Source organism: Eucyclogobius newberryi, unplaced genomic scaffold, assembly GCF_026437365.1.
Source record: "Eucyclogobius newberryi isolate DKJ021-1_F unplaced genomic scaffold, fEucNew1.0.hap1 SCAF_12, whole genome shotgun sequence".
In the NCBI taxonomy this organism is placed as follows: domain Eukaryota; kingdom Metazoa; phylum Chordata; class Actinopteri; order Gobiiformes; family Gobiidae; genus Eucyclogobius; species Eucyclogobius newberryi.
In genome coordinates, this window is record NW_027315746.1 from 20,204,109 (window position 1) to 20,224,636 (window position 20,528).

The 20,528-nt window shown below is 40.9% G+C and overlaps 2 protein-coding genes across 3 annotated transcripts; both read right to left on the reverse strand.

The window, feature by feature from the left end:
* Window positions 1-4,737: 4,737 nt before the first annotated feature.
* Window positions 4,738-7,521, reverse strand: LOC140355834 (relaxin-3 receptor 1-like). Its single transcript, XM_072440476.1, has 3 exons — window positions 7,342-7,521; window positions 6,643-7,086; window positions 4,738-5,557 (listed from the first exon to the last, which is right to left on the reverse strand). The coding sequence occupies exons 1-3, from the start codon at window positions 7,519-7,521 to the stop codon at window positions 4,952-4,954; spliced, it is 1,230 nt and encodes a 409-aa protein (XP_072296577.1). The 3' UTR covers window positions 4,738-4,951.
* A 4,208-nt stretch (window positions 7,522-11,729) lies between these two features.
* On the reverse strand, window positions 11,730-19,466 carry LOC140355729 (cyclic AMP-responsive element-binding protein 3-like protein 3-A). 2 transcript variants are annotated; one of them, XM_072440388.1, is made up of 10 exons: window positions 19,339-19,466; window positions 19,104-19,205; window positions 18,587-18,851; window positions 17,431-17,561; window positions 17,057-17,167; window positions 16,766-16,872; window positions 12,956-13,024; window positions 12,469-12,553; window positions 12,160-12,253; window positions 11,730-12,088 (listed from the first exon to the last, which is right to left on the reverse strand). In XM_072440388.1, exons 1-10 carry the CDS (start codon window positions 19,357-19,359, stop codon window positions 11,928-11,930), a joined length of 1,146 nt encoding a protein of 381 aa, XP_072296489.1. In that variant the 5' UTR covers window positions 19,360-19,466; the 3' UTR covers window positions 11,730-11,927. The 2 variants fall into 2 exon arrangements, with proteins under 2 accessions (XP_072296489.1, XP_072296488.1); XM_072440387.1 differs by having other exon boundaries at window positions 19,104-19,223.
* Window positions 19,467-20,528: the final 1,062 nt, after the last annotated feature.

Consider the following 20,528-nt stretch of genomic DNA (forward strand, 5'->3'; position numbering starts at 1 on the left):
TAATCTCAGGATAAATGCAGCTGATCTGTGATGGTTGAAGAAGTTTGTTGGGAAGCAAACGGGATCATGAAGTCTAAGTAGCACCTGTAAGAAAGTTTAAAGCAGGGTTAGGTTACAAAAGATTTCCCAAGTTTTGAACATCTCACGGAGAACTGTTCTATCCCTCATCCAGAAATGAAAAGAGAATGGCATAACTAGAAGCCTACCATGACATGACCGTCCACCAAAACTAACAGGTTGAGTTTCTGATCAGAGATGCAGCCACGAGGCCCATAGCAACTCTGGAGGAGCTCCAGAAATCCCGCGCTCAGGTGGGCAGGGAATCTGTCCACAGGACAACTATTAGTCGTGCACTTCACACATCTGGCCTGTAGGGAAGAGTGACAAGAAAAAACGCCTTAAGAAGTCCTGTTTGCAGTTTGCCAGAAGCCATGATGGTAGGGTCATGGCAAACATGTGGAAGAAGGTGCTCTGGTGTGATCAGACCAAAGTTCAACTATACCAGATTTAGGTTGTTTTTTAAGACGATTCATTTAGGACCTGTTAACATCTTGTAAAGAATATATATCTTACGAAGACAAAATTAACATTGGCGCAAAATTTTACCTTTTGATCTAAAAGCAAAACGCTGTATGGCAGAAATCTATCACGGCCCATGACTCTGAACACACCATTCAGCATCATGCTGTGGATGCTTCAGCAGGGACAGTGAAGCTGCTGAGTGGATGAGAAGATGGATGGTGTCAAATTGGGCTATCTTGGAAGAAAAGCTGTTGGCGTCTGCAGTAGACGTGAGACTGGAGCAGAGGTTCAACTTCAGCAGGACAGCGAGCCAGAACATAAAGCCAGAGCTACAATGGAATGGTTTAAAACAAAACGTATTAATGCGTTAGAACGGCCCAGTCAAAGTCCAGACCTAAATCCAATCTAGAATCTGTGGCAAGATCTGAAAACTGCTGTTCACAAATGCTCTTCATCAAATCTGGCTGAGCTTGAGCTGTTTTTCAAAGAAGAATGGAGCAGAAATGTCAGTCTGTAGATGAGCAAAGTTGTTAGGGGCAAAAGACTTTAAGATGCAATTGAAGCAAAAGGCGGTTCTACAAATTACTGACTCAGGGGGGTTGAATACTTTTGTGTTTTTTGTTTTTAAATCTGGAAATCATGTATATTTTTCCAGGGCTACGAATACTTTTGCCAATGTATGTCATGGAAAAGCTGTTTAGAAACTAAATATTTGAAGCCCCTTCAATACACATGTACCCTACAATACACTGTAGGGTACATGTTGAACCTTGTCCCCAGCGGTGACTGTGCTCCAATTTGAGTGTATAATAAATAATCCCTGTGACTGGAAAAGGGAAGCGAAACTGCCTAAAACTACTCCTTATTAGTTAATTTTACCTGGTGACAATCAGACGGTACATTACTCTGCCACATGTGCTGTTAGGAGTTAGTGCTTACACTGTAAATCATGAAGAGAGATAATGTTTTTGGGGGGCTTGCAAAGTGGGACATCATACAGGGCTCTCGTTTGTCTGAACCTGGATAAATGGACTACTCACTGTGGCCCTGAAACTCAGCACATGCATGGTAAGTTTATTTGCACAGAACAATTTGTACACCAGGCAATTCAAAGTTAAAATCATGAAGGCATGACAGAAATCACAAAACAGTTTAAGACATAAAAGAGAAGAGAGCAAATAAAATACTTTCAGTCAAATGCACAGCTACACAACACTGTTTCGAGCTCAGATTTGAACATTGCCAGAGTAGAAGCCTGTCTCACATCTCTTTGCTGCATAAAACTGAAACGCAGATTCCCCATGTTTAGTCCAGCAAGAGGCCGGTCCCTGATTAATTTAATCGTTTTTGGAATAAGGCTGTAAGATAGCAAAATGTGGAGAAAAGGACTTTTCGACTGTACTGTAAATTCAGCTTTAAAACTTCACTACAACTTTTACATGTATCAAGTCTTGAAGACTTCATGCTTTGCTAATTTTTGTTGTAATAGAGAATTGAGCCTATTAACCTATACCACTGTGCTTTCTAACCAATGAATGCTACAGGCCACAGCCACGGTGCTGCAATTTATCATAAAACTGTGTGGAATCTTGTTACATTGATTGGTTTTGTCAGTGAGATGTTGAGCACATTTTAATGCCCATCCAGTCAACAGCATCTCACAAATTTGGCGAAGCTATTGCTTGGCTTCAAAGCCCTTTGTGGTTTTGCTAGAATTGGTATCAAACTCAAGACCTGTGTGAGGAGGAAAGTCGCTGCAGCTCATGAACTATTTAACACAGGCGCCACAGCACAGTGCGAGGGACAGCTCCACACTTCCTCTGCTATTAACCGCTGCACAATGAAGTTAATCAATTGGCTTAGCAAGACCTGCCTCTGAAACATTTATCAAAAGCATTCATAGTGCGTCGACCTTCACGCTGTCTTGTTTGGGAAAAGGGTGACGTGGAAATGGCTCACCTGCATAATACAAATCCCTTCAATCAAAAAGGCTGCATTTTGCACCTGAGTGTTGTTCCCAAAGAGGCAGTATTAACCGATGCATTGAGATTCATCACCATAGTCCTTAATTGGATCTATTCTCCAGAGAGAAAATATATTCAAATATGTTCTGCTGAAGGGCATGAAAACATTCAAAAAGCAGAGAATTGCTAGTCCTCGTAAAATGACAGGTAGCTAACCCATGCTGGTCACATCGGATAATGTTTACTGATTACTTCTCTGAAATGATACTTGTTACATTTACAGATAAGAAGAAGATGACGAATGCATTGAATTTCTATTGCTTCCCATCTGATTTCCCAAGATTTGACCAAACCATCAAGAAAAATATGTAATCATGTGGTACTGTTTCAAGAAGGCCGTTTGGTAGAGGTATGAAAGCCATTCAAACCATGAACCATTGTTGAAAACCGTGGATCAGACTGGAGGATACTGTTGAGGCATAATAGAGAAAGGAGAGATGCAGTCCTGTGGTAAAAATGTGTTATAATGTCAAAGGATCAAACGAAATGCAATGGCTGCAGCCTGTATGATTCTGTAATAACATGTGATGGTGCGATGTTGATATGAAAGACTTTTTTCAACCACGTCCTGATCATTTATCCACATAAGAAGCGCATTCTCGTAAGGCCTTTTTTGTGAATCATGCACAGTTATGGTTTTGTCTTTTTCAGAGCTCCAATTAACCATAGCCTGAGTGCCTAATCACCCTCTATTATACAGCCCTTTAATACCCATGCAACACTTATAAAGCCACTTTTCAGCTTTTACGTAGAATTCCCCTTTGAATTTGGCGAACATGATTGGTCACCTGTACGTCATCTGCTGCTTGTTTCTTGAAGCAAGTGTGAATAGAAAAATCCATCTTGGAAGTACATATTATCTTTATTTACTGTTATTTCGAAGTGCTGCAAAGTAAAAACAAAAGGAAACAACACAATTAGATACTAGGCTTTTCTTAAAGAAAAGGAAGGAAAAGGATCAGCCTAAACTGTAAGGTTTGGTTGAGGGGGAAACTAGGGGGGAGTAACCAGAGGTAATATCCTCTACTCCATACAGAAAGGCCCCATGATCCTGGAATTGTACCTGGAGTACTTTTGTAGTGATGCAAGATTGCTTTCAGCTCTACCATCATGCCAAATAGATGACTTTTAATATATGATTTTGAATCACTCATTTCTATCCTTTGTGTTTTTTTTTAATTTAACTGTTTCCTTCTGTGCTCTCATGGATCACTCTGTTGATTACAGACCAGGAAAACCTCTTAAATAGTTGATTTTTTTTTCTCACTATTGCTCTTATCCACAATTGTGTTTTCTTGTGTGATTTTAGCACACCTTGATGTCATAATGTTAACTTTCTGTCTATTGTAGGTCATGTCCCCTCACAATCTCATCTCATGTCATTTATCTCATTAAAAATACGGCTCACGTGATGGATGTGACCTACAGGCCACAGTGACCAACAATCTAGTTGTGATTCTGAAAAGTCTCTGTAATTACAGAGCATAAAAGAAGCATGTGATATTTGCTTATCTATGATTCAGAACTGAAAGATTGTAAAAGGGCAAAAACGTGTCTGAGGCTTTTTCCAGAGACCAGTCGTGTGACCAGATGAAAGCAGAAAAAACACACAAAATGCATAGCCCTTTCAATGTATTTTATCTCACAGTACACACCATATGCTGGATTCCAAAGCTATTAACAGCAGCGCAGCACCACATACAGACAATAATAGAAGGAAGGGTTTATATAAGAACCCAGACACCTCCTGTGGGAGTAATGGGGTCTTGCCTGGGAACATCAACACATAAGCAACAAACTGCTCTCATTCACAATGTTTCTCTGATTCTGTGATTGAAGTTGTAAGATTGAGTTTACTTTGCAGTTTTTGCCAACTCACTCGCACTGTGTTTTGTTGTCTGAAGACCCAGTTCATAGTTGGATTTGTAGACATTTGATTGGGTGCTTTGATATAGATGAGGAATGGAATAATGTACAGACTTCAAAGGTGGCATATTTTTTAAAAAGGAAGTATCCTAAAGGTTTTAAGGCTACTTCACACATATAGGGAGGTTTTATATTATTTTTTTTATTTATTTTTAAATCTACTGCAGTACTGCATGGCCAGCAGTATAGGCATAACTGAATATTATTATCCAGAACATGGAACAGGGAGTTAGACTCTATATGCATTATATTATATCTATATGTTGACATTTTGGGCTTCTTTCTACACAAGCTACATATGTTCAAAAGTCTGAGAAAAAGAATAGCTTTGTACAGAATATATACTGACCATATATAATACTTTATACAGTACACATCTTGACTTGGTATTGGTATGCATACAATCATGGTCCAAATAATTTGACAAAAAATTCAATCAATGTGATGCGTGCAATGTCCAAAAACCAATGTCACTGTTTTCACACATGAATTGCTTTGTTTATCAGGTCTGGGTTAGGTGGAGACCCCTCCACCCTCCTGCCCCTTAGAGCCCGGGACAGGGTGGTGCGTACAGAGAGGGACACTCGGAGCAGCATATCCTTGAGCCCGGCGCGGTACTCCTTGCGGATGAGACAGTAAAGCACTGGGTTAAGACAGCTGTTGGCATGAGCCAGACACACCGTCAGGGGGAAAGCGTAGGCCTGAGTGTTGTAGAAGGCCTTACTGAAGGGAACCAAGTCAAACTTAATGAGCACGCCCCACAATGTGAGTGCCTGATTGGGCAGCCAACAGAGGAAAAAGGACAGCACCACGATAGACACCGAACGGGTGACTTTGGAGCGCCTGCGGTGTCGCTCCCTCTCACTCTCTGTCTTCTCCATCACATTCCCATTCACTACACTGGCCACAACACACCGACTCAGAATGAACCGCAGCAGCAGGAGGTAGCACACACTGATGATGGTCAAGGGCACTACAAATCCCAGAAGTACTTTTTGTGTCTGATAAAGCCCAAGCAAGACCTGCGGGTCCCACTGTCCTGAGTCCGAGAAACGCACTAAGCACAGCTCATCTTCAGCAGAGACCTGTGAACACAAGGTCACACAAGGTCACACAAGGTCACACAAGGTCACTCAAGGTCACTCAAGGTCACACAAATCATCACCATCCATGAGCAGATGAAGATGCAAAAGTTTTTGTTGGAAGTTTTCATTTTACATCTTATGATAATAATTAGCGTGGGTTACGAAAAAACACCACTTACAGTTTGTGCCCAATTTTCAAATAATTTGACCTTTCAACTGTCAAAATTAAATAAATATAAAGACACCCATCTGCTCTACTATGTAATGTACCGCATAAAAATAAATATTTGGGCACTATGAGAATAAACTTGCAATATTATCTAATTTTATCAGATTAAAGTCGAAGCCAGAAATTTGCAAGAATAAAGTCATAATTTAACAAGAAACAAGTCGTAAATGTATGAGAATAAAGTCATAGACAAAATAAAGATGTAGTTTTCCAAATATAAAATCAACATTTAAATGTTTAGGGACTGGTGTCAATGTTCCGTTTAAAAGTAACGCGAGCAATTCTCATATTATTATTATTCATTGTTATTGCACAAAGTTTTGAAGAGTAAAGAGCAGATTATTGGTGAAAATTGTCCAGAGACTCCCACCCCTGTGGCTGCGGTCGGTGTCCTGCCCAGTGCTCAGGCCATTAACCAGAAGGACATAAAATGATTGTTTGGGATGTTTAAAAGGCTCGCATTAAAACGTTCGACATCTATTGTGGGCTTCTGTGTTAACTTTGAAGTCATCCAAGTCTAGCGCCATTTGCCTCCTGCCTTGATGCTGGAAGTGAAGGTCCCTGAATCTTTAAAATGTTGGCTTTATTCTCATAATATGATTTATTCTTTTAAAATTATGATTTTTAATCTTGCAAAAATGATTACTTTAATCTAGTAAAATTACAGTTTTCTGACTTCGACTTTATTCTCAGAAAATTACGACTTAAATGTCCAAATGTTATCAGTTTATCCTCATAGTGCCCTTATACTCCGTCGTAGTAATCTTTTTTCACTTTAATCTTTTTGACCAATCTTGCATCTGATGTCATTATTGCACACGCACATTGCACACTGTCCACATCATGTGTAACTAACCTGGACTGTCGTTGAGTACATAGCATGGGGTAGTGTGGCCAACAGTGACAACACCCAAATGGCCAAACTGGCCCATTTGGCTCGAGCTATGGCAATCCTGGGGCTCTCCATCTTCATAGAGGTCACAAGGGAGTGGTAGCGCGTCATACTCATTGCAGTAAGGAAGAAAACACTTGCATACATGTTGAGGGTAGTCACCGAGCTCACTATCTTACACATGACTCTACCAAAAGGCCAGCGGAAGTCCAGCACTGTGTCCACAGCCCAAAACGGAAGAGTTAGCACAAACTGGAGATCCGTTAGAGCCAGGCTCATCACAAAGGTGTCAATGGACGAGTGATGATGTCCACGGCGATGAGAGTGGATCAAGAACAGGGCCAGAAGATTTCCCACCAGTCCCAGAACGCAGACCACCAGGTAGACCATGGCAATGAGAACACGCACCTGCCACAGACAACCACATAAACTCACTCTCTGCCTGGTCAGCAAGGGGAGTTAGGCTAATTCAGGCATCATTTAGAGGTTTAAACTGAGAATTATTTATTTCAAGTCATAGTAATCAGCTTTTTGTATCAAATGCCCTTCAGTTTTCCTTTTCTCCACTAGCGAGATTAACAGAACAAACACAAAATGTTCAGTTCATTGGCATCATGGCTGATAAAGGGACATACTATAAACAGGTATGTGAAAGTGACCCACCGTCAGGTTGGCGCTGTCTCCATGAAGATCCACTGTGGATTCCTTTGACAGGATCTGGAGCCAGCAGTCGAGTGTCAGGTTGAGCGTGCCCAGGCTGGTCTGGTCTGTGGGGTTGACCTGTTTGGAGATGTCGCCTTCATCCTCGTCTCCACCGCACAACAACCCACTATTATTGTGCATGCTCTACAAACAAGTTGAGCTACTTATTACAAAAAAGTAATTTGCATTTTTTTTCTTGTCCCGTAACAGTCGCGTTCTTTAGTTGCAGATGTTAGTCGCTCCCGCTCACTGAACACACATCTTTTAATTGTACTAACTTTTTCAGTTAAATCCAGCTCAGATTATCCACGTTAGTTCCTTATTCACCTCAGTCTGACGCGTGGTGTCGTGTAGGTTCCAGCTTCGTGGTTTCCTCTGATCCGTCAGATGCTGCTGCTTTTTAAAGAGTCGTTCTCATCCACCGCGTCGCCACCGCGCGGCTCCGGACGCGATGCGCACGTGAGACAAGCGCGTGAACAGATGCGCCGCTCCGTTCAGAACTAAACCAGGGCCAATACAAATACAGAGAGAACATGTCGGAAAGAAATCATTTGTATCTTATAGGCTGTGTGTAACGTGTTACAGAATAACTGGGATTACAATTGCACACTGTGGAGTCAGTGCATTAGCCTACTGTGGACATTTATTAAATTACAATAACTAACAAAATACTAGTTGTTTGGAAAAAAAAACGAATACATGAATTAGGCAAGGTAACACCTAGAAGGCTGCTCTGTACCCATTTTTAGTTGGTGTTATGTAATTTGAGCTAGTTTAAACAGCTCATTGTTTTCTTTGCCTGCATTTAAATGTCTTGGCTAAAACATAAAAGTGCATATTAGTTTAATTTATGAAACTTTTTTTTTTTTTTTAAAGGAATCCCCAAGTATCGAAGGATGGATCGTGAGATTGACAGGCGGATCGGTGCAGCGGCTGCATTGGACTGTTGTGGTGAAGAAGGAGCTGAGTCGAAAGGCAAAGCTCTCAAGTTACCGGTCAATCTACGTTCTGACCTCACCTATGGTCATGAGCTTTGGATAATGACCGAAAGGACAAGATCGCGGATACAAGTGGTCGAAATGAGCACTGCCTGTAGGTCACTAGTAACTCAGTGTATCATGTATGAACAAAAGCAGAAAAGGGAAGATGAGATCAGGTGAATGCCATAACATTCAAACTGAACTCAAACCCAGTCTTCAAATTCATGCAGGGAATTTATTCTGTAATAAATAAAACACAAACGATTCAACTTGAGAGCTTATGGACCAATATGACTGACAACTCCTTTTAGCAGCCCTTTCTTTGAAGATGTACTTCAAAAAGCGTAGGCCTATGAGTCATTGCATTATTGGCCACTCTTGATGTGAGATTATTTTGCAAGTCTGATCTTCAGCTTTTTCTTTTTAAAGAATGTTTTGGGCTCTATGGCTTGATTAGACAGGACAGCCTAGTGTGGAATGGGGCGAGAGAGAGAGTAAATAACATACAGTAAATTAACCACTCGACCACCAGGCAGCACGGTCTGTTTTTTCAACTAAACTTGTGTGTTTCTTATGAGTTTTAACTTGAATTGACTAAAATGTTCCACACTATGGCATTAAATCGGTCTACCTGGAGACAAGCAGGTGATATCATCAGGCTACGTTAACGGTAAGATCTGTGGAGAGGTGAGCCCACCCAGCCAACATTGTATATGGGTCCCATATGGGTTTTGTCTGGGTTGTGAGTGGGTAAACCCAACCAGGCCGTACTTGGGTTTGCCAATAGTGGGACCCTATTGGGCTTGTAAGCATGGGCACCACATGGGATATAAGTGGGATTTGTGGGCATAGATTTTAAGTGGGTTTACGAATGTGAGCTCCACTTGGGTTTTACAAGTTGGGCCCCATGTGGGTAGTGCAGTATAGGCTCCACATGAGATCTAAGTGGGAGTATGTGGGCATGGGTTACATTTGGGAAAATGTAGGTGGGCCCCACTTGTGTTTCCTAACCTGGACCCCATTTAACTTTCACTGTTAAATACGCTTAAGCAGCAACATGTCAGTGTGATCCCTCATTCGTCCAGGAGTGTTCCATTGTAGAAAAATATTCATTTATAGTAATCTGGACTCTGTTTTTTAGGTAAAACTAACCGTTTCGACACTCATCCGAGAGTCATTCTGCAATCAAAAAACACCAAAGAAGAGGAGTCAGGTAGTATGGGGAGGAAGAAGAGGACTCAGGGCTGCGCAGTGGGCAGCCCGGAGGGACAAGAGATGGCAAAGGGGAGGGGACCGTATAAGTTTCAAAATGCGGCCCTCAGTGAAAAAAGTTTGGACACCCCTGCTTTAAGGAGTGGAGCCCAGTGGCGTTGACGATGAGCCTTAATAAGGCTGTGGGAGAGATCAAGGATGCGAGAGTCCTTAGAGATGGCTCGCTGCTGGTTGTGTGCAAAGACGCGGCTCAGCGAAGGAAAGCGATTGAGATTAAAAGTCTGGGTGGAAAGAGCATTCTCGTTTCAGACGCTGAAAGAAACAAGGTCAGAGGAGTTATCACAGGCGTCCCTACGATGGTGACTGTGGATGAGGTAAAGGAGAAGCTTAGGTAGTGGACGCTAGGGATTTGAAGACGACCCAGTTTGGAGAAAGACGTGACAGCCTGTAATAATAAAACTTGAAGGGAAATGCCTGCCTAGTAAGGTTGGCTATGTGGGCTATGGCATCAGGCCATATGTTCCACCGCCTCTGCGTTGCGAAGAAGAGGAAGAAGAAGAAGAAGAAGAAGAAGAGGGACGAGAGGAAGTGGAGAAGACAAAACACCAAAGAAGAAGAGGAAGAAGAAGAAGAAGAAGAAGAAGAAGAAGAAGAAGAAGAAGAAGAAGAAGAAGAAGAAGAAGAAGAAGAAGAAGAAGAAGAAGAAGAAGAAGAAGAAGAAGAAGAAGAAGAAGAAGAAGAAGAAGAAGAAGAAGAAGAAGAAGAAGAAGAAGAAGAAGAAGAAGAAGAAGAAGAAGAAGAAGAAGAAGAAGAAGAAGAAGAAGAAGAAGAAGAAGAAGAAGAAGAAGAAGAAGAAGAAGAAGAAGAAGAAGAAGAAGAAGAAGAAGAAGAAGAAGAAGAAGAAGAAGAAGAAGAAGAAGAAGAAGAAGAAGAAGAAGAAGAAGAAGAAGAAGAAGAAGAAGACCAGGGACTCACTGGGCGAGACCTCCAGATAAAATGTGTTTTTGGTTTGGTTATCAGGAGATTATTATTATAATATCATAATCGCAGAATGAGATTATGTTAATGATTTGGAACATTAATGGGCATTTGTATAAAGACTATATTTTGGAATATTTCGGTAACCTGGAATGTTTTGGTTTAGGTCACTAGTTAGGTCGCTAGTTTAGAGTTTGTTTAGTCGTAGGGTCGGACTTGGTTTAGTGCTGATTTACTCACGGGTTCGGACTTAATTTATTGTTGGATTAGTCACAGCGTCAGATTTGGTTTAGTGTTTTAGTCGCAGGGTCAGATTTGGCTTAGTGTTTGTTCATTCGCAGAGTCGGACCTAGTTTGGCGTTGGTTTAATTGCATGGTTGCACCTAGTTTATTGTTGGACTAGTTGCAGCGTCGGAGTTTACTTTTTTAGTTGCCGGGTCGGAGTTGGCTTAGTGTTGGTTTAGACGCAGGGTCGGACCTAGTTTGGTGTCGGTTTAATCACAGGGTCTGATTTAGATTAGCGTTGGTTTGGTCTCTAATCAGAGCTAGTTTAGTGTTGGTTTAGTCACAGGGTTGGACCTTAGTTAGGTTTGGTTTGGCCAGGAGTTAGAGGCATGAGCATGAGGCGCACAGCTCCACGTGCCCATTTACCCATAACCTAATGCCACAAACTGACCCAAAATAAACCTCTATGAATGAAAACAGTGTGCAAGGTGCCCACGTGAAGAGTAGGGTTTGTGGAGGATTTCAGGGTGCTTGATTTCTGCTGATAATGAAAACAGTTGGCCAGATAGTCAAACCTGCCACATTCTTTCTGCGATACGAGCAGAAAGAACGAGTGCATCTCAGCCACCGTAAAGTTACAGTCAGATCTGAGGCATATCTGCTCAGATTTCATGTTTTTCAAGGTAAGGTTTTAGCAAAAAACAAACAAACAAACAAACAAACAAACGCCTGTAATTTAATAAATGCAAGATAGAAAAGTTTAATGTCATACTGTGGAACATTTCCGGCAAAGCAATAAAATCTCCATGGAGACAAGCAGGTGACCGCTCCACTTGAAAAGTTACATAGTGCACCTTTAATTAATGTCATGAGAACAAATCATCCAACTCTACTCTACTTCAAGTTTCATATAATATTTGCAAAAAACATCTATTTACATAAATGTGTCTGTCACCTTTATCATATCATGAACATGAGGCATAGACTGTAAACGGCCCAGCTATAGAGCGGGTGATGACTATGACTCCAGGGTCCACTTGAGGAATAGGCTCAGAAATGGTGCTCATTTGGATACTGCTACTGCATTAGCAGGCGATCCAACACTCTGACTCCCTCTTGGGCGGTGATGCGGCAGGGTGGAGCTCAATGAGATCACGCATAGTCTTGGTGCCTGTGGGCCGCTGTTGGCGACTGTGCCCAAGACCAAATCCTCTCCATTCCGCTGTGCACCATCTCCAACCCCTTAAGGGCAGAGAGAGGAGGCCAAGCGGAGGTGTCCTGTGCTTGGATGGACTGGAGGGACCGTGACAGCACTGTGGAAATCAGACAGAGTTTATCAGTACGTGTGTTTGATGGCAATATGAGCTTGTGTGAGTCTGGGGACCTCGTGTTTCTGTGAAGTCGCTCGGGCTGACTTGGTTGGAGGGTTCTGGCTGCAGATTTGAGGAAATGATGAAAGAAAAGGACAGGAGCAAGACCTAGTAGAGGGAAGATAAATAAATACAGGGTCAGCAGCAGAACGTGAGAGGAAATCCAATCGTACATTAAGCACAACCCATCAAACATGTTCTGCACCTTGTAATGATGCGCTCAGTTTCAAACCATACATGTATTTGTTAATGGCCATCATACTGAGATGGACGGCAGTAACAATTCTCAGTTGTGCAAATTAGTCGAGTGGTATACGTCTTACCAATATACATGTTCCTTTGTGTGTTGCCTTCTTGGAGTTGGTAGCAAGTATAGCTTGTAGCTGGCTGAGCTGATCCAACAGAGCCCTATAGTGAGTAAAAAGTGAGACATTTGATCAAATATATTGATATTTGAAGAATAGCCCATATTTGAAGGACCTCAAACAGGCATCGTCACAAAGGAAACGACATACACAGGTTATAAGTATTATATTGGGCTTGCTTTCTGCTAATATTACACAATGAACACAATGAATACAGCTTTATAACAAACGAAAATGTCTGAATCAAGATACCTGCTGGCCGCATCTTTTAGGGAGGCATTATAGATCAATACAACTTTCTCCAAACAAAAGGAATGAGTGGGTGTTCATAATGTAAGTCCAATGAAAACAATCATTCAGCTGATAAAGGCCCCTCCACAACAAACCAGGCCTGAAAAATGGCTGATAATTGATTACCAGGTTTCAAAATAACACACAAACTCACTTGTTAGTTTCTTCTAATTGCTGGATTCTTTGCTGCAGCTTGAGGTTGTGAGCATTGCTTGCAGACATCCTAAAGTGACAGAGATTTAGAAATCACATTGAAACAAAGTGTAAAAGACAACTTCAAGGCTACACAAAGAAAACTCAACTACAATAATTAAAATGTTTATGTGAAACATTACTTCTCTTCTGATATCAATTTCCTCTCTGCCTACGCCTACGACACAGTGATAAGATTGAACCTGTATGAGTGGACTTAATTACCAACAAATGCTGACAACGCACTGTGCCTCATCCTTATGATTGAACTTTTGTGATACTGAGCAAGTGTAGATCAACAGTGAGACTGCTGCTGCTCTAAATGTTAAGGTTAGATTATGAAGGCTGTTTGGAAAACATTAAGGGACCAGCTTGACATTTCAGGTTAGGGCAGTCATAAGTAGATCTGCTGTAATTCTTGTATGCTTTCTCAATTTTTTTACCGTAATTTTTAAAATGATATTTTTTAAGAACTTTTGATGGTCCACTCCTTTTGATTGGCATGTCAAAATAGAATTTTGTGCATTTTTTTTTTCATTCTTGGCAAAATGACAATGTCAATTTAAAAATAGATAACTTTTGATGGCCCACTCCTGAAGATGAGTCTCACCAAGTTTTAGGTTAATCGGGCTAACGCCTTAGGAGGAGTTTGTTAAAAAAAATAACTGTAAAAGTGTAAGCATTTTGTAATTTCAGAGATTTGCCGATTTTCCCATTGGAATAACATGGGAGGTTTCTGTCATGGCTAGGACTACGCCGTAACAAAGGTGACACAGGTCTCATTTACTTATCAAATTTAATAAAAAACTAAATGTTTTGCTCCTCATATACATTGGTTTCACCTCAAGTAGGTTTAGGGCGAAGGGTTTAACAACTGATTCAAATTTTATGCAATTCGGATTTCGAATGAGTTTTCACACTAAAAGCTTTGGTCGAGTTTTGTCTGGGACAATTATATAAAAATATTCAGTTGTATCATCTGGACTCTATTTTTTTATTTTTTTTCCAACGATACGTTTCGACACTCATCCAAGAGTCATTCTCAATCTGCAAATCAAGACCGGGAACTCAGGTATTTATCCTACTCTGGGTAGGCCCTGCCCACCGGACGGGACCTCCTGATAAAAGGTGTTATTGGTTTCACCAGAAACTAAGCCTCTTTGTTTTCTATCAAACTAACCTCTTTGCTCAAATTTGAAATTTGGTCATTAGCATGTAATTACTATTGTAGAAAATAGTGTTTGCTGAGAAGTCAGATATTTATGCTTTTCTGAGTTGTGTAAGCCCTGCCCACCAGGCGGAACCTCCTCATAATAGACTCTTGTTTATCTATTTGTTTACACTGCAAGTTTCCACCTGAAACTAATCATCTTTGTTATCCTATCAGCCCTGTAATGGGCCATAGAAATCCTATTGTTTGTTGGCTGCAGCGCTCTCATCTCTGATGAGTACCTGATGAGCATATGACTGGCCTGAGCGGTTTTCTGACCATGGCCTCAAAATGCTGTTCTAGACTGACGGTAAATTGACACTTAAACCACCATTTCTATTCAAATTTCTATTTTTTTGTTCTTTCTATTCTTCCTAACTCTTCTTAACTCCTCTTTCAACCATCTGTTTTCTTGCTCAGAATCTTCACCTTACTGTCTTCAAAAGAGTGTTTTTTGGCTCTCTTAACATTGTTTAAAGCGCTACAGGCTGAGAGAGCATTTCTGGACGTGTTTTCCCTCTTTCCTCTTGCCCTCTGAGCTGGTGGGCACCTCTTGGGCTCTGAGCTGGTGGGTACCTCTTGGGCTCTGAGCTGGTGGCCACCTCTTGCCCTCTGAGCTGGTGGGTACCTCTTGCTCTCTGAGCTGGTGGCCACCTCTTGCCCTCTGAGCTGGTGGCCACCTCTTGGGCTCTGAGCTGGTGGCCACCTCTTGGGCTCTGAGCTGGTGGGCACTTCTTGGGCTCTGAGCTAGTGGCCACCTCTTGGGCTCTGAGCTGGTGGCCACCTCTTGCCCTCTGAGCTGGTGGGCACCTCTTGCCCTCTGAGCTGGTGGGCACCTCTTGCCCTCTGAGCTGGTGGACACCTCTTGGCCTCTGAGCTGGTGGGCACCTCTTGGCCTCTGAGCTGGTGGGCACCTCTTGCCCTCTGAGCTGGTGGGCACCTCTTGGCCTCTGAGCTGGTGGGCACCTCTTGGGCTCTGTGTTGCAGTGTTCTGATCACTTCCAGCTTGTGCTGTAGTGGGTGGTTACAGCCAAAGAGCAGGTTCTGATCCCTGTGAGTAGGTTTCCTACATACTTCTATTTGGAGCTTCCCATACTCTCCTCTGATAGTGGAAAGGCCAAGCAGTTCTCCTTTGCACTTTCTCTTGTAAACCTGATTAGGCATGAATATGCTCTGAACAAATGTGTCATTCACATAGTGTTACCAGAAACATGGCCTGAAAAGGAGGTCAATGCCTTCTTCTCAAACTGTTTCGTGTACAAGTCGGCCACCATGTTGGGCATTATTCTAAAATATAAAAACAACAAAAAGTTAATTTTTTTTTAACATGTATGGATTGTATGTATGTATTCATATTTATGTTTATTCAATTACATTTTTTTTCTAACCCTCCAATATGAAATTATACCATCAAATTATAGAATAACGTAAACGCAACCTATGGAAACCTTGATTGCATGGATAATTTCAAAGTGCAGGACACGGCTAATGGCTTGTTATCCAAGTCCTGTCTATCTATTGTGAACTATAGCTTTTACACATCATTCTTTCATCCCCCACTGTTCCTTTGTGCACTGTTCCTTTGTGCTGCTGGTTTTGAAAGTAAACAAGCCTTTTGCAGTTGACCTCAAAAGAGACAATGTAAGAGGCATGTGGACACAAAACAGCCTCACGTTTAAATAAAAAAATGTTTCAGGGTGGAAATCTCACACTAGTCACTGTCACTGCCCTTGTCTTTTTGGAGTCTTTATCCACAACTGCAGCTTTATTCTGTCCACTAGTCCACTGGTTTGGACTGTAGATCTTTGCACTTTATTGACTTACTCACTCAAGTACATACTGTATGGCCAATGAGTCTAACATGTGGACAGTATTATTGTATCTATTTTGTATTTTATGCTTTTTGTTCAAATATCAGTCTCTGTTTTTTTGTATACTTTTATGATACAATACACATTGACAGTTTTATTATGCTTCTTATAAGTCAAAGCTAGTTAGGTTTACTTCAGCTTTGTCAATTTTGCTTGTCTCTTTATCAAACATTGCCAGTCCATCGCAACTAAGCTCTAACAATGTGTATGCTGCTTTGATATTGTCAGTTCCTTTTTTACATTATAGTTACAAGCGTAGTAGTGGTTATTTAGACACGTTTTAAATAATTACACTTTTTTATCAATGCCTAGTAGTTTAATGTGTTTACTGCACTATATAAACTGACTGATAATGAAAGTAACATCTAATTGCTCTTATCTTTTTTACTGTCAATACAATTAGTTATGTTTTTTCTTAGTTTATTTATATCCGAGTGGGAAATTCCTGTTACAATTTGGGCAACTCCCGTATAAAGTATCTTCTAGTGTTACAAGACTTTCCATATTTGGGTCCTGTGCTGTCAGTGTCTTGGTTTTTCATTTTAAACCCTATTTCTTTTACTTTGTTAATCATTCAAAATGCAATGGACCAAACAGAATTTGTTCATCAGTACCCAAAGGGCTGCAAGACCCTTTTCTATGCATGCACACACTGGATGAGATGAGGATGCAAGGAGATATCTGGTCATACCTTCCCTCCAGACAATCAATATACTCCCGCTTCTTTTTACGACTTTCCTGAGCAGAGCGCTTGTTACGGATTTTCCGGCGGATCTTCTTCAAAACCCTCTCTTCAAACTATCATGAAGATGAAACAGTCGAGAGGACAGGAACGAGGCGGAAAAAAACAAGAAGAGAACGGGGGTATAAGAGAGAGAAATCTAGGCTGGAAGAGGCAGCCTTTTTTTAGATAAAGATAGACGAGGCTTAGCAAGTGACAATGGACCGAATTTGCTACATCAGTATCCACATATTTTCATACCTTGGTCAGGGGCAATTTGCTTGAAAGAGTCACTCCTTCTTTTGCCAGAAGTCTTTTCTCATCTTCATCAAGCACCAGTTCTGGTAGTGACTGGTGTGAAACTCTCTGCCCCTGCGAACCAGATGAGAAGCAGAATTTTGCAGTTGAATTAACTATTGGACAGGTTATCCAAATTTGTTATATGCTTTTTTTGATTGTTGTCCAAATCAGTGCTCAAAACAAAAACGTTTTTCTCGTTTGAAATTGAACATTGTACCTTCAACATTGTACCCTAATATAGTTTAATTGGTCTGAAACTGGAATCTTCATAACTAGAGATTGGCTCCCTCACTGACACTGTTTCATTCTGTAAGAGACTCTTCTTTTGCACTCACTGTCGGTCCAAGGTTGGATAGGAGCAGGTCCTTCACAGTGAGAGGCTGACTGGACGGGCGCAGGTTCGGGTGGTTTGCTTTGAGGTAGTACGCCAGGCCATATTTCTCCTCCAGATCAGTGCAATCACAACCTACACATGCAGTAATAAGCGTTACATTTTGGTGAGCAGTACAGATCATTTAAGTTCATATTCATTAATCAACCTATTTTCATTGCAGTCAGGTATTCCTAACTCTGTAACCTTTACCATAAAATTGTATCCATTACTTTAATACAAACAATAATCTACAAAAAATACAGACTCATTAGTAATGCTCAGTGTACATGAAAAAAGCTACAAATCCTTTTCAAATGGAAGGACAAAACATTAACTTTCTACAGGACACATTATAGGTCACCTCATTGCTAGTTTTGCTTTTACAGTAAATATAAACCACTCACAACCTACTCTTCACAAGCTTAATGTGGTTCTGGAGTGCATCATTATTTATTTTGATGTTTTCATTCAGTAGCAATGAACAATGCTCCGAGAGATGCACTCAAAAGTCTTTTTACAAAATGATTCACATGATGAACAATAATCATGTGACCATTATTATTCAAACAAGAAAAATACAACTATATGGCTTTAATGGGCCTTCACACAACAGTCACAAGCATATTTTATTATGATTCATCCTTTTCAGTGGAAAAAAAGAATTTGTTACGCTGGTTTACTGCTGGATAATACCGCTTGTATTGTGTCTGTTTGAATTAGTTCTTATTTTCAAAGCCCATAAAATATAAATAATATAATCAATTTTGTGTCCTTGCCTCCTTCGGCCTATTTTAATTTTTTTAAAGGATTTATTTTGGCTCTCACTCTTTATCAGACAGGACAGTTGACCGTGAAATGTGAATGAAAGAGAAGGGAGGACATGCAGCATTTGAATGTGATACTAATTTTTATATCTATATTTAAATTGTATTTGTCAATTCAATTTCCTATAGGGCCATCACAAATCTTCACCAACAAGTTAGAATTCAATGACTGACATGATTTGGCTTTAGTTTTACGCGTCATACCTAGAGCACACATGGGACTCTCAGTGATTTAACTATAGCTTAAGAATAAATCTGAACAATCAACTCTGCTGCAAACACAAACAGTTTTACCTAGATCAACTGCCACGTCAGAAGAAGTCCTTTCCATCTTAACTTTGCTTGGAGATGGATAGATCTGCATTTGGGAGGGCCACGGCGCAGCACATTCAGACACAGGCCTGAGGGAAGTCTGGCTCTCTGTGGGACGTAAGGCATGGTCTTCGCTGTAGGAGGCGCAGGGTGACCACAGGGGGGAGGCAGGAGCTGAGGAGCAATCACTTCCACCCAGCAGGCTTTCCAGGAAGTCATCAGCACTGCTCTCCCCGGGGCTGGGACTCTGACCGGGAGGGTATGTCGGTAAGCACAAAAAGCCATTGTGACTGTGAGGCTAAACTTAATCATATCGTTATATTCCCCCACACACCTCGCTAATTGCACTTAATTTGCATTCACACCACTTGAACACAGACACTAAATGAACCGCCACATCATTCATTTACCCATTCAGAATATATATATTAACTATGGCTCACTCGAACTTCTGTAAGAAAGGTAATTCCTAGATTAACGGCTACAGCCATTTACTCACATCTGGAATGTTTAGGGCCCACATGCGGTTGCTGTGGTAACTGTTGGTCTGTTCATCTGCGTTTCTGAGCAGAAGGTCGATGACATCCATCCCGACTTGGACCTGAAAGTAAGGCCTTGTCTGAATACAGGACTTAAACACGGCTGAATTACTTTGATTAGCCAAGTCAAGTCTGTGTGTGGTAAATGTGCACCAAAACAGCCTCTCTTAGAAGCACATTTATTCTCAATCTTACCTCTTCTGTTGTCAGTGTCATCCCAAGACTGATCCAATTTATGTGAGACGAGACTCAAATTAGAACCACAAAAACTATTCTATGTCAACTGTTCGTCGTTAGTGTCGAGAAAGAAATGACTGACTGTGTTTCAGGGGACAAAGTTGAAATGCCATATCTTTCCCAACCCAGCTGAGCACCGTCCAATAAGATGTGAGATTAGTTCTGAATAACCAATCGCGGGACACGTCAGGACTTATCCCTACTTCAGATAGTTTCACATTCACATCAGTATTGAGACCTGTTAACTGCATTTGATAAAAATAAGGGTAAGGGTTAATTCATAAATTCTACACAGGCTGTATAAAACTACCAATCTAATCGTGGGGTCGTCCACCACCTGCTTGTCTCCATGGAGATGTTATTGCTTTGTCAGCAATATTCCACTGTATGGCATTAAAATGATCCAAGTATCTATCTTACATTGAATCAATAACATAAATGATTCATTCTTTCTTACAGTTGAGGTCACATCTCCACAGATTTGATCTGTAACTTGGCCTGGTCGTGACACTACTTGTCTCCATGGCGATAGATATGTTTCATACATGCCAGACAGACCCACCGCCTGAAAGTTGTACACAGTGTACATCTGCCAATATTTTACCAGAGGTCTGATTATTGAAACGTGTCGAACAGAAACGTGTGGTATGGACTTTCTGCTGCGTTATCATAACTTTATCATTGCCATAAATATTTGCATATGTTTGCATCATGTTTGACATCATAAATCAATGCATTACATAACAAACATTTAGCAAGCTTTAGAAGACAAAGCATGAAAGAAAATAATTAGCTTCACTTTTATAGGTAATAATTTCAGGACTTTTACTCATTCAAACTTTATTCCAGGATTTCTATAAACTACTTCAAATTGAGTAGCTTATAGAAATTCTCGAATGTGAACGCAGTTTAATCATTTATCTTTGAGTCGCTATTTTCTCAGCAGGAGAGACATATTTCAGCTTGTTCAGTTTTCTTGAGGGGAAAAAAGTCGATCACACTTCAAAACATTGTTACACTTCAGACTTCATCAGAGGCAATTTTCCCCTCATCTCATGTCATATGTTATATTGTCATGTTGTATTTTATTTTTTCACTCTATCTTTACTATATTACTATACTTCACTATCTTTACTCTAGCCTAGATT